General features: G+C 39.7%; 1 protein-coding gene across 12 annotated transcripts in view; it reads right to left on the reverse strand.

Annotated features, from left to right (window-relative positions):
- DNAH14 (dynein axonemal heavy chain 14) overlaps window positions 1-18440 on the reverse strand; it is a 137439-nt gene that overhangs the window by 51343 nt on the left and 67656 nt on the right. For all 12 annotated transcript variants that reach the window (XR_014155488.1, XR_014155489.1, XM_081857761.1 and 9 more), the window contains 13 exons: window positions 17697-17949; window positions 17089-17197; window positions 16413-16642; window positions 14619-14735; window positions 13655-13804; window positions 12554-12686; window positions 11163-11224; window positions 7634-7812; window positions 5617-5745; window positions 4411-4551; window positions 3655-3822; window positions 2632-2802; window positions 100-267 (listed from right to left, as the gene is read on the reverse strand). Coding sequence is in view for 10 of the 12 variants with exons in the window: in XM_081857761.1 (XP_081713887.1) it covers window positions 100-267; window positions 2632-2802; window positions 3655-3822; window positions 4411-4551; window positions 5617-5745; window positions 7634-7812; window positions 11163-11224; window positions 12554-12686; window positions 13655-13804; window positions 14619-14735; window positions 16413-16642; window positions 17089-17197; window positions 17697-17949 (2010 nt within the window). In the remaining 2 variants the exon portion in view is untranslated. The remainder of the gene's footprint in view (window positions 1-99; window positions 268-2631; window positions 2803-3654; window positions 3823-4410; window positions 4552-5616; window positions 5746-7633; window positions 7813-11162; window positions 11225-12553; window positions 12687-13654; window positions 13805-14618; window positions 14736-16412; window positions 16643-17088; window positions 17198-17696; window positions 17950-18440) is intronic.

The following is an 18440-nucleotide window of genomic DNA, read 5'->3' on the forward strand; positions in this document are numbered from 1 at the left end:
TGTACAAAGCAGCAGCAGCAATGGAATTGCTCCCTGTTGCCAGAATGGGGCCACCCATGATCCACCTCAATGTAACCACTTGTAGGTCTTCGGATTTACCTGAGGGCTTACTCCCTGCATTTTAATGCACTGTTCTTCTAGGACCCAAAGTAGATGTGTCTTGTTGGTGACGTTTCTATAGACTCTCTTGTGTACAGGCTGGTTTGAATCCAGAAAATCCACAAATAGGGGCGGTTCTTCCATCAACTGATCTTTTGTCCAGGGAATCTATAAAAATAGCCTAATTATTTTACACAATAATAGGCAGCAATTGTGCTTTTTACAGCATGGCTTGTGGATTCTGTATGATCCCTTCTTTGATAGCCCAGTCATTTAGTCACCTGGCCCTTACATCTGTCAAAGATTTTATACAGGCCAGTATTTCACTAATGGAAATTAGGACCTTTCTGTTCATGAAAGGTGAGGTAAGGGTTTGAGTTTACCAATAAAGCTTTTCAGACAATGGTCAACAGAATCCAGACACAATACTAAGCAATTGCATATGTGCCAGTAGGAAGGAGGAACTAGAAATTCATGTACAGAAATGAGTCTAGTTGCAAAAGCAGTGAGGCAAGCCATATCTGACAATGCAAGACACAGATATATACACAGAGGGAGGAATGGGGTTGCTTCTTAAGTTAAGGCAAGCTGCAGGCAGGAAATCCTAATCACTGATCTTTGATATAATATGTTATCAAACTCCATCAATGATATGCGTTGAGGATGCTAACAGATGCTGCCATCTTGATTCATACCATGGAAATACAATGAATACATACTGTGTTTGGGAGAAGATAACCTTGTGTGTCAGTGTATATATGTGATATAGCCATAAAACTTATTTTAGTAGAGTTCACAATGTCATAACCTGGCTAAAGTATGCAAAATCAGGTGGAAAATCAATACTCACCCCTACCTTTTCAGAAAAGAAACCAGAAGCAACAATATGCCTAGACCCTTTAGAAGGAACAGCTTGTGGGAGATTTTGCACTCAAACCTAACAATGCCAATCGACATTAGTTAGTAAATGAAGGAGTTAAGAACCACAGAGCTGTAAATTTCTAGAGCTCAACAAGGTCACATCTCCTCACCTTCAGGGAAAGAGGAAGCAATGGTTGTTTCCTGTTCTTTTCTCTCACTCTTTCCTCTTTGAACCATGTAACCATGTAACATGACATCTAAGGTTGGGACTCCAGACTCAGACCACTTGTTTGAGACTAACTTCTGTATTTTGTAGCCAAGGATACATTGCCTATGTTTCAGCCATAGTACTGAACAATGCATGAGTGAGACCTCTGATTACTTTAAGTAAAGCATTAAACTTGCTTAAGGTTGTGGTCAATTCACTCTGAGAGTAGAGGCAGGAGAGCACAATAGTGAGTGCTTAATAGTGGGGCATTTAAAGGGATAACAACCTCTATTTCCTACGCTTTGCAAACACTGTGGTTTTTTTGTTTCAAACCCTGCTAGGGCCTCTTCTGACTAGAAAATGAGTCAAGCCCTGTGCTTCTGAATTCAGGCTGTCAGCCATTTGTTCTTTTGCAGTTCCTCACACACATGTGATTTCAGGACTAACTTGGTCTTCCCCAGTTATTTCCCAACACAACTGATTCCTCATATATCTCTTCCTCTGTACCTACGTCAGGGGTAAGATCCCCCAGAAGAGTAGAGGCCATTGACTGCGCAGCAGCTATCTAATGCCAGCAGGCAAAATGAGCAGAAAAACGACTGAGGTAAAGTGTAGCCACTGCTCCACCTCGCTGCCAGCATCCAGCAGCACAAGCATAGAAAACACAGCCAGACCAAGTAAAGATGGAGAGGGACCAAGGAGATTGTGATCCTGCTTGGACCAGAGTGGTGCAGAAACATGATTCCTAGGAGTTGTTGGAGCCATGGAGGAAACCTATCAGAAAATGACTAAAATGGCATTCCTGCATTGTGGGAGAGAAGTGGGAAGCGCCAAGCTCCTGGCCCAATCACACTTAAGCAATCATCTCCAGAACCCCACAGCCCAACTAGGCTCACAGCAACACCCCCTACTTCTTCCCAGCTGTAATCAGGACAATAGGGAAGGGACACAAAAAAATGGTGGGCACAGCAGAGGGGAACCAGGGAAGACAGGCAGGCAGGCAGGCAAACAAACAAACAAACAAACAAGCAAACAAGCAAGCAAGCAAACAAACAAACAAACAAACAAACAAACAAACAAACAGGAGAACAGCACTAAACAAATACAGACACTCAGAGATGGAGAGGAACAATGAAAAAGAAAAATCACCTGCAATAAAGGCCAATTGTCTCACAAAATTTAAGGAAAAAAGAGAGACCCCACCATTCCAACTGTGGGCAGGGTAGATCTGGGGAAATGAGATAACTCCTTCCCCTGGAGAGGTTGTAAAACGCTATGAAGACCCTGCTTGTCTCCAACTAGGATGTCATTTCTAATAGGAAAATCATCTACTCTATCCGATAAAGGTTAGATATACATTTTAATACATAATAAATAAGCAAACAAAAATTTTAAAATCTACAAAAGTATTTGTTGTAAAGCACCCAATAAGCAATGTGACACACACAGAGATACACACTTACCTTGAAATAGTTATTGACCTCATTTGATAGAATTTGAAAGAAAGCTTCCCGTTCTGGAGAATCAATCAGACGATCATGGAAAACCCGGGTGCATTCATGTACAAATAGCAACAATATTGATTCTTTGGAGACAATAACAGACTTGTGAGCTTGGAGCAATCCTTCAAGTACCTGTTAACAATTTCAAAAGAAACTTATTTTGGGGGCTTGATTCACAATAATTTTTTAATTTCTTGTAAGTTCCTGTCCATTTGTATTGATTTCAGTTTTATACTATTCTATGCTACTTCATTGTTTTATTTATACTTTTTATTTTTGTAGCTGCCCTAGGAATGCTGATTGGGCATTGAAGGGCAGGGTATACATTTCAGGAATGAGTAAAATAAATAAGTCATATTTTCATTGTCAGACTGGTAGCATAAGGACCTCAGCCAGACCAACATACTGAGGAAAACTTCCATTTTACATGGCATATGAATTTGTTGTTTGTTCATTAATAACCTAATCAATACCATTAATGTATGAAGGAGCAACTGTCAGGGACTATTTACCAATCACAGCTTATTTACCAATCTCCTGCCTATATCATACCGTGTGATCGTAACCCAACCCAGTCAACCCTTCCTTAACCCACAGAAATTGTGTGTGTACTTGTGCATTTTTCAATATAAGATTAAACAGGACAAATAACATTGGAAAGGGGGGGGCGTTGTGGAGGCAGGGATAAACAGCAAAACAATATACGTACGTATATACATGGTCCCCTGATCCCACCAGACCTACTTACTGATTGAGTTACAAAAATATGTATCACACTTTTTCAACATTTCCAATTCTGTTGTCACATTTTGCCTAATTCTAACCAATATCACATCCCTCTTTTTGTTACAACTTTGCCTCACACATTCCTGGATGTGTAAGATACCTTATAGATGATCCCTGAGCTACATTTGCAAAAGTCCAGGCCAACAAATTGTAAAGCATGTTTATGATGAGTCTAAACAATCTGTCATCTTAACATACCTTAAAAAGATCCCGTAGATTAAACATGTAATGGCATTTAACTGGAGTTGGACGCACTTTATGAAGCATTCTATAGTACACAGCAATAGAGGCACATGTTAAATTATCCTTGCATTTCTGAACTTCAGCCATGAATCTCTTGATATGTAAGTATGCTCCTAGTCGCACCTACAAGAAACAAAATATGTAACTTTTAAACATTTTCCACAAAATGCTCACTTGAAATAAATAATAAATATGTTAAATCATGAAGCACCTATTTGTTTATGACTGAGATACAGTATGTGTGACTATTGTGTGCTATGATATTCAGATAAAATATCTATATTTCTGCATCATGGAATCACAGAATTGTAGAGTTGGAACGGACCCCAAGGGTCTTCTAGTCTAACCCCATGCAATGCAGAAATATCAACTAGGTCATACATGACAGACAGCCATCCAACCTCTGCTTAAACACCTCCAAGGAAGGAGAATCTATAACCTCCCGAGGGAGACTGTTCCACTGTTGTTACTGTCAGAAAGTTTTGTCATCAGCAGATGACATAATGGAGGACTGCTGCAAAATAAACTAATTGTAGTGGAACAGAAAATACCAGATGAAAGGATGAATATTTGAATGGATTATGGCACTTTCCAACATCCCTATTTATGAGGTAGATTGTAGAGGAAAACATTTATATTTCATATATATTTTTGACAGTTTTGGTTGATTTTTTAAAGAGTCGTTAAATGATTCCTGAATTACCATATTACCTGGAAAATACGTTGTAAGGATTGTAAAGAAGTTACAGGCAAAACTAATGGGCAGAAACATGACAGAAGACGAGCACTAATCTCATTACTTCCTTCACTTGGTGGTGTACAAGTGGCAACCATAGCAACATCCTGGACATTCTGTGAGGGGAAGGCAAGAAAGTAAAAGCCTGAATCAAAATATTTTAAACAAGGCCAACACAATCTCTTGTGGCTTGCCGGCATCTCACTCCTCATTCCCCCTGCAATTACTCCTTTCTGTGGAACAGTCTTCAATAAGTCAAGTTGCATTTTATTTTTGTTGCTCCCTCCTGAGTACCTTATGGGGGTACTCCACCACCTAGCTAACATTTAAGCTACTCTCACTGTGCCCATGTCTATTCTGGTTTTTTTAAAAAAAAAATTTAGGCAAGCTGTACCAGATCAACAACATCCTGTTTCCTATGGAAAAAGGTTTTCCTACCACAAGAGCAAAATCTCCTTCTGCTGCTCTGGAAGGGCACATTCCCTGAACATGTTAAGGTGTATTTCAGATGTGTATGCAGATACTTCTTCACAGAATACATAGTTAAACTGTGAAATTCTCTACTACAACAAAATGTAGTGAGGTCAGCAACATGCATGACTTTAAAAGGGGATTAAACATTATTATGGAGGATAAAGCAATTGATGACACCTAGTCAGTATTTCAGTCACTATGCCTTTGCAAATCTGTTTCTGGGGAACAGGGGTATGAAGAATGCAATGATACTCAAGTTTGTTTGTAGGCTTCCCATAGGCATCTGGTTAGCCACTGTGAGAACAGGATAATATACAAGATGAGCTTTGGTCCGATCCCTTAGTGTTCTTTTGTTCTTAATTTATCCCCAAAACATAGAATTGGAATTATCTGCATGAACTGTTTGAGGAGTAAAAATCATAATCCCTTTTTACAGCATTTATGAAACAAAGGTTTAAAAATTGAAGTATTTGATGCTTTCTTACTGCTGAAATGATGTTACATTATTTGAAATGGTTGTAATATTTAATTATAATTTAACTATAATTAAATTACGCACATAATATTATTATGGGATACTATAGGATATTAGATTATTTTTACTGTGTATTATATAAATTATTCTGTATATCTAATAAATTTAATAACTTTTAACAAGAAATAGAAATAAGGAAAATTGCATAAAGAATTTCATATTTACACAGTACCTTCCATGTAAGCTGCTCCGTGTCATAAAAACCTCCTAGATCAAGGAACTGTCTAATTAGCTCAAGTGGTGGCTGGGACCCATACTCCTCTGCTATAGGTGCATTCAGATCATCAATGAACAGTAAAACCTTAAAATACAATTATTATTGTGGATGAGACACATTATCACAAGAGATTAACAAAAGCTATTGAATGTGCCCCCCACAGCTTGCCAAATAAGTGATTGACAAAGCCTTGCCTGCTTAATATGTTGCCTGGAGTGTGTGCTTGCTCCTTTGCTACTTCCAATAGTATTTGTAACCTTTGTCCATGAGACAGAGTGGATTGCATGTTTATGTAATCTTACTAGTGGCACATCCATAATGGGGTGAGCACTGTTAGCGTGGTATTTTAACTGTGCAGTTCACCTAATAGACGTCAATATAAGTTGCGGGTGTTACTGTGAGTAAATGGAGAGAGTCATCCTTGGGAATTGTGTATATGGACATTTTTACACACAGAATTCTCATCCAGCCTATGGGTACAGAAGCATATTGCTGTATCAGAGTGACAAACAGAAGTAAAGCTATCTTTCTTTTTGTTATGTGCATCAGAAGAGAAGTTGAGGTGTGACTACAAAGAAATTTATTTCAAAAGAATTTCACCCTCAGAATCAGGTTTACTGAATTTGATTCAACAAGAATTACAGATGGAAATGAAGTCTTCTGGGAATTAGCTTATCCTTTTGACAGTATCCAACTCTCCAGTGAAACAAGCAGTAGTGTGGGAGGAGATTCGGCATTTACTACAGATAGCAGGAATTGAGCCAATTTCTCCAGAGCACTCCTTCTCCAGTATGCCATATTCTTTGTAATATCAAAAAAGGATGGCTCTTAGAATGCGGTGTTAGACACAAGGTAGTTGTTCATCAATCGGCAGAGCCTCCTTGACTCCATCCTGAATTTGCAGTAAACCAGTGATTCCCAATTCGGGCCCCTTCCCTTGCCTCCCCACCAACGATTTTTTTTTTAAATTATTTTTGCATGGTAATATCACACATTTTATGGTCTGTTTTTTCAGTATACCTGAAATTATCTGCTTATTAGGGGTGACCCCCCATTTTGTTCAAAAAAAATGCTTTGCAGAAGTAACTACTATAGAGTTATCTCCCCCCCCAAAAAAGTAGGGGGTCTGTGGCTTAGCTTTTGAAAAATATCGAGGGTCCTCAGTAATTAGCTAATTGGGAACCACTGCAGTAAACCATAAACCGATTCAAAGTCAAGAAAGAGGGAGGACAAAGAACCCCTTTCTCCTTTACTGTGCCAGTTCTCTGCCCTTGTACAATGCAACTACTCAGCTTTGGTGCTGGGAGCTAGCCTGAAAACCAAGTCTTTAGCATTATATAGTAAGAGGATGGTTTGGGGAATTTGAGAAATTAAAAAGGTTTCCTTTTCCTTTTGAAACAACCACCCAGACAATCCCAAATATGTACATGCTAAAACAAGAAGAGGAGGAAACAACATGAGAAAGAAAAACAGAGGAAAATACACGTAACCTCAAAATAAAGGCTCTCACACTTCAAAGAGTGGTATAATATGCCTGTTCTATGCCTGTTAGGGAGAGCGGATGTACAGATTTTGTTGTTGTCAATTTCTACTTGTCATTAGGCCCGAGTGATACTTGGTCTTCAACGTCACGATATATCACCAGCTAAACATTGTGATATACCGATATTTCACAATGTCTGAAATAAGGATGGAACTATGTAGAGGCACTGGCTTGGCTGTATGGTTTTTCTCACATCATTATTTTTGCATAGTGTACACACACACACACACACACACACACACCATGATTCACAATATATTGCCAGGTTAAAAATTATGAAGCCAATATCACAATACGGACTTCAAACTGATTTTGGACAATATATCAATATATCATCCAGACCTACTTGTCATATAACATATAATATAATGAATTATTCATAGTATATTTTTAATAAACTTCCCCAAAAGATCTTCACCTACTTCTTACCTGTTTAAATTGTGGAGCACCCAGGATATCTTTACTTTTTAGTATTAATTTCTGAAGAATCAAAGCCTTTGTTTGGGCAGCACTGGTATGAGCACTCAACTGCAGCGTAGAAATAATAGTACCACTTGTACATGTTTCTTCCAGATCAGGCTCTTCTCTTGGCGAGCTCAGGGTTGACACTAATAAAAAATTAACAGTTAGAACCCTACAGGATTAATAAACAGCACCTTTCTAAACTATAACAGTATGCTATTTTTATTCTATTTGCCAATGAAAAGCATTAACAGGTCAAATACATTACTTGTTAATTTTCTGACTATAAGGATATTTTCAACTTAATTCTTAATTGAGGGTTTTAACATTTTTATCTATAAAGCAACAAGATTGGATGACTTCAACAATAAAATAATTTTCCTACTACTAAACATCAATTCATCTGACTGAAGAGGTACTAGCAATCATTAATCCGAATGTTTTACATTGAAGAAGAAGAGTTTGGATTTGATATCCCGCCTTTCACTCCCCTTCAGGAGTCTCTAAGCGGCTAACAATCTCCTTTTCCCTTCCTCCCCCACAACAAACACTCTGTGAGGTGAGTGGGGCTGAGAGACTTCAAAGAAGTGTGACTGGCCCAAGGTCACCCAGCAGCTGCATGTGGAGGAGCGGAGACGCGAACCCGGTTCCCCAGATTACGAGACTACCGCTCTTAACCACTACACCACACTGGCTCTCAGTGTGGAGCTGAAAGTGAGCACAACATATACAGAATGTTTTAATACATATTTCTGCACAACATCTTAGCTTTATTTTAAGAATAAGAGAAAATCCCGAAATAACTTGTTGAATGGTAAGCCCTCCTACCATAATATCTGCCCCTGCAAACCTTCCTCCAATTAATTTACAGCTAGGGATGTGGGAAGGATTTGTTCAGCTCATATTTTAATTTGAACCTGCCGAATCTGCACTTTCCAAATCAATATGCAAACTGAAACAGTTATCATCTGAAAGTTTTACTTCTCTGGACTTCTGATGGAGGAAAATGGTGGACTGATCGTCTTCCGTCAGCAGCTTGCCAACAAAGATGATTATGTGGTGATTGATGATAGCCAGGCCGTAAATCTTGGCTATTGAATTGAGTGAACTTGGATATGATAAGAGTGAACAGGATATTTAACCTCTGATGCTCTGCAAAAGCTGTTGCCTACGTTGGGAGACTAAGAAGCTATCAGCACCTCAGAACACTGGCAAAGGTGAGTGACTAAGAGCAGAGAAACCAATATTGTGTCCAAAAGCCACGTAAGAGTTCTAATGGGCAAAACCTCCCTTTCTCTAACTATCTTCAACTATACCTGAGACAGATATATAGTGGTACCTCGGGTTAATAACTTAATTCGTTCTGGAGGTCCGTTCTTAACCTGAAACTGTTCTTAACCTGAGACACCACTTTAGCTAATGGGGCCTCCTGCTGCCGCCGTGCTGCCGGAGCACAATTTCTGCTCTCATCCTGAAGCAAAGTTATTAACCCGAGGTACTATTTCTGGGTTAGCAGAGTCTGTAACCTGAAGTGTCTATAACCCGAGGTACCACTGTAATTCACAAATTTGAAGGTTTCTCTGTCTGCCTGTAAAAATTTACTTCTGGTGAGTGAGGTACTTTCTGACTCCTGGAGAGCCGATCATAAAAGGCTGAACTAAAAATACACTCTAATTCTTTGAACCAAGAAAGTTTAAAATGGTCAAGGGCCATTCTCTGAATGCTTTATTTTTAATTCTCTGTTTTCCTAATGGAAATGTTGCACTGGAACTGAAAGTAATTTTACTACTTCATACTGACATCGTGGGAAAGGAATGTGCTTTGATAAGAGATTATGCTGTGAAGATCTTAAAGTGGAGATGGGGGACTGAATATTTTAAGGTACAGATTGAATTGCTAATAAGAGCAAGAACATTCAATATGGCAAAAAACATTCCATTGACTGTTGGCATCTTACAACAATTATTGGATGAGAAATTTAAAAAAATTAGAGCTAAGATTATTCTTAGGGCTCTGACCCAAATAATGCTGGGCTCTCAATGGGATGGGAGTGTCAGTTTTGCATTTTTTGGTACAGAAAGTATTGGTTTAAAGTGTAGAAATATTTTCTATGCTAATTGATTCAAGAAGGTTCTGGAAGCTTCTCTGTGTGATACAAGCTGGTGCAAATGATTCGTCTTGAACAGAACCATCACTCCAATTATCATCAACTTCTGCTTCTAGCAAAGAGGATGGAGAGGAAGGAAGAGGAAACCTTAGCCTCTTCTCCTTAGCTTACTTCAACTGCTCAATCAATGAGGCTGGAAAGGTTTGAGAAATGGGGGGGGGTAGAGCACCTTGAGCAGCTGGAGAAGGATCATGATGCTCTTGTCCCTGTTCCTCAGTAAAACCTATTACGGCTCAGAATCTGATAAAGCGTCAACCTGGGCCTCACCAGCAGGTAACGGTATAATCTTACCATTCGACTGAGTGGAAGGAAGCACTTTTAGGAGCTGAGGCCTGCTCTGTATTGTGAGTCTGGGACTGAGGTAAAATTATGGAAGTAAGATGCTTTTTTGGAAGGGCTGGGGGAGCAAATAAGTGGAAGGACCAAACATAAAGAGCAACAGAAAGTTTTTTGTGAAAAATCCACAATGCACAGACAAACAAACAACTGTAAAACTAAAATGACAATAAGGGAAATCGAAGGTTCAGAAACTAGTAAAAAACCTAGCTGAGTCAGGAGAGTTGGGAGGAACGTACTGTCTGCGTCTAGACAGGAGGAAAAACTGAGGGAGTCCAGCCTACTTCCTACAAGTCTTTGCTGCTGTCTAGTGTCTTGCGACAAGGTGAACACTCATTCCATTGGATACAACGCCCAGGAACTAAAATGTACTCAATAAAAGTATCGTGCAGATAAACAACAAATGCCTTCAGTTCTCCTCAACTCTCCATCAATTCCATTACCTGGTCTGAGCAGAAACCAAGCAGCTTTCCTTGCTGTATTACATAAACTAAGCTAGCAGGGGATTGAAACACTCTTGCAAGCGTTATCTGCTTGGAGGTCCCTTGGTCTTTCTAGAGCTTATCTAGATCTCTGTTTGCTCCACCACTTTCCCCTGGGAGCCCAGTCTTTAAGGCTGAATTGAAACAAATGGCAATTGGGGTTTCAGCATTGTCATTTGTTCCAATTATTGCTAAAGTGTGATTTTTCTGGGGGAAAGTGGCAGGGAAAAGGCAAAACTGCTCAGACCCGTGCCTAGAAAGGATAGAACAGGTAGAAGTGTGAACGAGCCTTAAATCTGTCCCTATTTTAGGAGCAATATGGCAACCAATCACTAAGGGAATGTCATCAACACAACCTATTTTACTTCTGCACCACAAGCAATTTCATTGCCTTATTAAATTGTGCCATTTGCTCCAAACATTATTGAAGGTGCAGCATGATATCTTTAAAAACAAAAAATCTGAACCTGAATATTGTTCTTAATTTATGTAACAATCAATGTCATCATACATATCTCTCTAGGTGAAGCGTGTGGTGTTCTCCCAGAAGAACGAAGTCCAGATCTCATCAAGCTAGGTAAAAGAACACACACCCACACAAATGAAAAATGCAAGGTGTAAATTCTAATCAGTACTGGCACAGTACTACAAAACAAATCTTAACCGGTTATTTCTAATGGGAAAGATATGCCACACAAATTGAGAAGATGGAACTTTGCCTTCCTCTTTTCCTCCCTATAGCTCCTTTGCTCTCAAATCTGCTCCAGAGCAGACTTCTATGGTGGTGGGGAGAGGCACAGGAGCTGCAGAGGGAAGAAAAGGTAAGTGAAGTCCTAAAGTAAGGTGTTAATACAGTGGTACTTAATTCGTTCCAGAGGTCCGTTCTTAACCTGAAACTGTTCTTAACATGAAGCACCACTTTAGCTAATGGGGCCTCCTGCTGCCGCCGTACCACCGGAGCACAGTTTCTGTTCTCATCCTGAAGCAAAGTTCTTAACCCGAGGTACTATTTCTGGGTTAGAGGAGTCTGTAACCTGAAGTGTATGTAACCTGAAGCGTATGTAACCCGAGGTACCACTGTAAAAGAAAGTGTCTTCATGTTGTGGGGAATATAATTCTCTCACCACAGATGGCACAACTGTATCAGTCTGGCTGGCCCCACAAACTTACAATTAGAAAGGGAGGGGAAGTTTCCAGAGCAAATGGCATAACCAGATCACAGCTCATTCCCCTACTACACAAAAAATCCCACCCCACTTTTTTCATCTTGCACTATCCAATCTGATCCTAGAGGTATTACCAAGTTAGCATGACTGAACAAACATTTTCTCTTGTTTGTGCCCTTTCCTTCTCGCCAGATTAAAAATGTATGCTATCAGAGTGCAGGAGAGAGACAGCCCCAGCATTAAACTCCCTCCCTCCTTTACTGAGGCTCTCTGTGGCACCTTTAAAATCCTGATTTCTTACCCTGTGTATTTGAGAAATAAGTGGTTATGGGAAAAATAAGTTTTAGCAAGTTTCTCACATGAAAGGTCATGTGTGGAACAGGTGTTTATGTGCCGACCACCTATCTATCCCTCCAGAATACAATCTAAAGAAAAAGAAAATAGCTGTGCCCACATGTGCTGAAAGCTGGTGGCCCACTCCACCTCTTGCATTCTTCCTCCTTCCCCGGCCCTGACAAAATGCTGAGTTGCTGCTACCACTACCAGTAACAAAGCCAGCCTGTTCTTGGGGCTCCAGCAGCTTAATAGAACTTTAAAATATACAGAAAATGTATGCAGCACATTGCGTTCAGAATATCAGTATTTTAGAGGGCAAGTAAGGATATCGACAGTTCAAAAGAGGCTTGTCCTGTCCGAACGAGGACACCTGATAGCCATTTTAAACTTCAGATGTTACCTGGTTCTTGTTGTTTCTCTGTAATAAAAGACATCTCCTAAAAGCGTTCCCATTCTTATACTTAATCCACCTTGTTTCTGAAGTTTTTGAAGCATGCTCTCAATCATGGTAGTCTTTCCACTACCAGGGTCTCCTAAATATAACAAATAGGTTGTTTTATTTATTTGTCCATAGCTTTTTCCATGGACGTGCTCAAGGCAACAAAAAGATAACAAATCACTATTAAACATTTACATAAACAGCAACAAAATCACGGAAACAGCAGAGGATACCGATCACTCACAATAAACAGCATTCAGGAACTGCCTGCAAAAACAAAAAGGTGATCTTATTGCCACCTGAGGAATGACTACAAGCAGGGAGACCCAGGTTGAAAACTCTACTCAGCCATAAAATTCATTTCAAATTGACTGTGGGGAGAGAGAACCCTACACTGCTCTGAACTTTTGGAGGAAAGCAGGGTGGAATACACCAAGGGCCTCAGTAAGTGAAGGGTATGGAGAAGCAGATTCACTCCAAGAGATATGGAAATCCATGCCAGTTTAAGGTTTAAAATTAAAAGACTTGATTAGCCCAGAAATTAACTGCAGAGGAGGTTTTGGAGTAGCACAACTGGCTCAGCAGCACTGGGTACTGCGCCACAGGGGGCGCCACAACAATGCTGGAGAACAAAGTGTGAGAGGGGACACACACAAAGAATTTTAATTTGAGAGCCCCAAATCTGCCACCGGTAATTGGCAATTGGTCTACTGCAGACAGGCTGAAACAACAGTAATCTAACACCCTTTATGAACATGTGAGGACCTGTGAATTTTTTTTAAAAAAATGTTTTAGAAAGTATGTTAAATATGAATATTCTATAAGTATCTTAGCATTTCATGATAATCTGAAAATATATAACAATTCAAATCAGGTCTGGACTTCATGGCCTCCATGACAAGCATAGGGCTGTCTCAAATTGTCATTGGTCTAACACATCAGGCTATGCCTCATCTCCAAAAGGAAACAAGAACCCTGGGACCAATGGAATCTTGCACTGCTTAGAGATTGGGGTGGCATTCGACAATACTTATTCTGTTTTACAGTACTTGAGAATCTTACCTATTATTAATACTGGATGTTTATTCAGTAAAAGAAGGCTCATTAGGAAATGGTGCCGAACTGTATCAATGTTGGGAATAAATGTAGAAAGCTCACATTTCTTTTCTTCGTCTTTTTCTGCTTTATCAGGATTTGACCTACCTGCAGTTTCTAATTTTAAAATAAAACAAAAACATTTCTTTCAATTATCTGAAATATTGTCTTGTTATCTTAAATTTAAGAAATATGAATATGATCGTCTAAATCAGCAGTGATCGAAAGGTAGATTGGGATCCAGGCTGCAGAGCACACAGCACAATCCACTTGGAGCCCTCTGTTCATATATATAGTGTTACGTATGAATTGGGCAAAAGTATATGGAACATTTTGTAGCAGGACCATAGGTGCCAACTCTATGGAGCGCTGCTCCCTTCCACCCCCCAAGATATTTAGGCCCCCTCTGCAATATTTTCTGCAAGTTGGCATCTCCCTCCCTCGGGCAACTACCTCCCCCCCAGTGGGCAGAAACTTATTGCGTGCAGGTGGAGGGTGGCGAGAGGTGAGCAGGGAGGCCTGCACCCAGTTGTGCATTGTCAGAAGAAGGTGTGCTCTACAGACATGTGGGGAGACAGAGAAGTAAGGGGGGCAGATGGGTCCCCCCAATATTTTGTTCAAGTTGGCACCTATGAATAGGACCATTAAGAACTTTATGGCAAGAGTTTATAGTAAACTCTTGATTCATGGAGATAATTTTACCATTAGAAAAATGTATTGAGGTAACCAATTTTTCAATAAATATTCTATGGGTAATATACTCAGGTGTTTATTTGATTTAAAGATATATATACTGCTTCCCTGTATGTGCAATGTGTCTTACAATGAAAAAATACTTCACAATTTTAGTGTATATCTGAGCCTTAAATTTTACTAAACAAAATGATTCTTTCAGGAACATTATACTAAAATACAACAACAACATTCTTACCCTTCTGAATAAGAAACTGTGTGCTAGGAACTAAATTTGCCCATGGTTCAAATTCTCCCGTTCGTAAATCCACAAAATAATCAAAAACAGTTTTGTTGTCAGATGGAAACTGAATATCTGAAAGTCAGGGAGGGGAGCAATATGTTACAAACAAATTAAAATGTTGTATCTGCTATGAAACATATAGCTGATATAGTTGTGTCATAGAATTGCCACAAAATGAAATGTTAGTTGGGTAAACAGTTCTATGAGCGTTAACAGGTAAGATGCATTCAGGTTTCAAACACAGTTATTCAGTCATGTTTAAACTAGTTAATCTGCAGAGTTTTGCATGTAGATGTTCCCAGGAGCAGTTACCAACATCTCCAGCTAATTTAGTTCTTTATTAAATTTATTGATTATTGTTCATTTTTTTACTAAAAAAATTAAATTTCTACCTCACCCTTCCTCCCAGAGAAACCCTGGGTGCCTGCCAAAGGTTCTCCAGTAGAAGGGCAAGGGAAGAAGCTGTTGCCACTTAGTGTTGACAATATTGGGCTAAATGGAACAATAGGCTGACTTGGGATACAGCTGCTTCATGTGTTCAACCACATGGCATTAATACTAGAAGTATTCCAGCATTGTCCAGGTAGACTAGATGTTAATTGCATTACTAATAGTCCACCTCCACATATCAGACAGTGTTCTCTGCTATGATGGCAAAGACACCTTTAGCACAGTGTATAGATGATCCATTTATACTGAATCAAAGAGCAGTAATACACAGTAACTGTAAAGATGCATTAGCAGGAGATGGTGATAATTGTTCAAATGTGAATCTTAGGCTGCACAGTGGTACCTCGGGTTAAGTACTTAATTCGTTCCGGAGGTCCGTACTTAACCTGAAACTGTTCTTAACCTGAAGCACCACATTAGCTAATGGGGCCTCCTGCTGCAGCCGCGCCGCCGGAGCAAAATTTCTGTTCTCATCCTGAAGCAAAGTTCTTAACCTGAAACACTATTTCTGGGTTAGCGGAGTCTGTAACCTGAAGCGTATGTAACCTGATGCATATGTAACCTGAAGCATATGTAACCCGAGGTACCACTGTAATCCCAACCATGTACTTAAATGTAAGCAGGCTTATAACTGCAGCTTCACCACAGTGGTCTTGGGCCATTTCCAATTCCACTATTCCATTAGTCTTTAAAGCTGAATTGAATAAATTTAGAATGTACCGTATTTTTCGCCCTATAGGACACACTTTTTCCCCTCCAAAAATGAAGGGGAAATGTGTGTGCGTCCTATGGGGCGAATACAGGCTTTTGCTGAAGCCTGGAGAGCGAGAGGCGTCGTTGCGCACCGACACCTCTCGCTCCCAGGCTCCAGGAAGCTATCCGCAAGCCTTGTGTGCCCGGGGGAACTCCCCCTGGACGCGCAAGGCTTGCGGGCGGCAGCCTGCAGCGCGGAGCACGGGGCGCCCTTTGGAGGACGCCCCGTGCTTCGCGCAGATGTCCGCAAGCCTTGCGCGCCAGAGGGAACTCCCCCCCGGCGCGCAGGGCTTGCGGGCGGCAACCGGCAGCGCAGAGCACGGGGCGCCCTTTGGAGGACGCCCCGTGCTTCGCGCAGGTGTCCGCAGCCTGCCGCCCGGTGGGCAGGGCGCTGAAGCAGAGCGCCCCGCGCGCCGGACAGACATCCGGATAGCAGGATAGCAGCCTGCCGCCCGGTGGGTGAGGCGTCCTGAAGGGGAGCGTCCTATTGGACGAAAAATACGGTATTCTATCTGATTAGTATATTGTAAAAACAGAAAAGCTTACTAGCTGGTGGTTGTCTTTCAAATATCTCACGAACAAGGTAATTGAAGTCTTGGGTTACAGTCACAAGATCATCGTGGCTGGTGTATATACCAATTAGAGTCTCACCCTCATGTTCTTCCTCTCGTTTTAGAATTCCTCCAACAGCCCAGGTAAATGCAAATATATAAAGTTTCCCCAACATTATCATCATATTATTAGGTTGCTTCTCCCAAAACCATATCTGTTCTGGCCTGGAAGTAATGAGGGGGAAAAAACCCTAATAATAATAATAATAATAATAATAATAATAATAATAAGCACAATATTTGATTTAGTAACTAGCAATGCTGTGTGCTCCTTTGAGGAAGGTCAGAATACAAAAATAGTATAGTTAAAACAACAATAGAAGAAAACAAATTAACTTTATAAAGAACATCAACTTTATAAACATCTGGGTAGGCTTGTCTAAACAATAATGTTTTTAGCAGTCACCAAAAAGAATACAGTGAAGGCGCCTGCTTGATAGCAATAGGCAAGGCATTCCAAAGTGTAGGTCCTGCCACACTAAACAGTTATGATGCATCATGCATAAAAATAAATCCAGTGTTTCCTATCTGTCTTTTGACGATATAGTTTTAAAAAACAAGGATTTCATCGCATTTTGATAATCTAGCAAGTGCACACAAGGCTCACTCACCTTTTCTTCAACACAAATGGGACTATTTCGCTGCCTACATCTGATATCCTACGAGATGCTTTCATCATTGTTGGTGGCGAAGTAATTGAGCTTCGTATTCTTCTTTCGGCTTTAATATAACAAATCACATTACGCATTTGGCCCATTCAGAAAGAAGTCCAATATAAAACTATAGCTTCAAAAAAATCATAATTTCCTTGCATTGGTGGTATAGTGGTTAGCATAGCTGCCTTCCCAAAAAATCATAATTTCCTATACAATTGATTTTACACTTTAATTACAAGAATATTTTCCACTTGGAGCCTAAACCAGCTCATCCTAAACCATTGCTGAGCTACAAATATTCACCAAGTACTAATTGTTTTCTGTGGTGTGCAAGTTGCACTTGTTTCTAAAATTATTTGACCCATCAATGCCTCAATATTCTGTGTTGAAGGAACAAGGTTTCTCCAAAAGCCTTTGATATTAAGGGCAAAGAGATATCAGTGGTCCCACAGACCACATGCTGAAAAGCAAGAATTACAGAAAGACACACAGAACACTTTCTATTACACTTCTTACACATTTATCATATCACTAAAAATTAGACTTGTAATGCATTCACTTACATGGTTGTAATGTATCCTTTTGCATCATTATTTGAAGAAATGAATCAAGAATTCTGCAGATATTCATTACAACCCCCATCTGATGTATAGGGAATGGTTGCATTTTCTTACGTTCATTCAGAAAGTTCATCCCTTTTTTTACACTTGAGTGAAACAAACTTGATAAGTACTCAATATCATTTTGTGCCAATAGTTCAGAAAAGCCTTCTAACCATGTACTGACATATGGTTCCCATCCCAGATCAACTGGATCCTACAATAAAACAAATGAACAGATTTTCAGAATTGCTTCTACATTGCTTCTACATATTTACATTCTTTATATCTAAATTCTGCTTGTGAAATATGAAACATGCACATACGTTTTCCTACTATGATACAGATCAGCTATCGGTTCTATGTGGTGGGGAAAATGTGCTATACATATTTTCTACATGGTAACAGATGTCCATGTAGAAAGTTGCAATGTCTGAAACGGCTTCCATTAAGGATGATATCTTTGGTTGGCATTGGCAAAGGATGCTAGTTTTAAAAATGCTTACTCTTTAAGTTTTTCAACTTGTACAAGGAGAAAATGCTAACATTGTTGTGCCTTTTCTTTTTTTCTTTTTCTTTATATCACTTTATTTCTTTATAATTCAAAAGTTTTCAATAAAATATTGAAAAACAGGCAAAAAAGAGAAAAATACTAAATGAACAAAACATTGTTTTATGTTTAAAGATTTTAATACAGAACATATATTG

This window comes from Podarcis erhardii (assembly GCF_964252035.2).
Source record: "Podarcis erhardii genome assembly, chromosome: 3".
Lineage (NCBI taxonomy): Eukaryota > Metazoa > Chordata > Lepidosauria > Squamata > Lacertidae > Podarcis > Podarcis erhardii.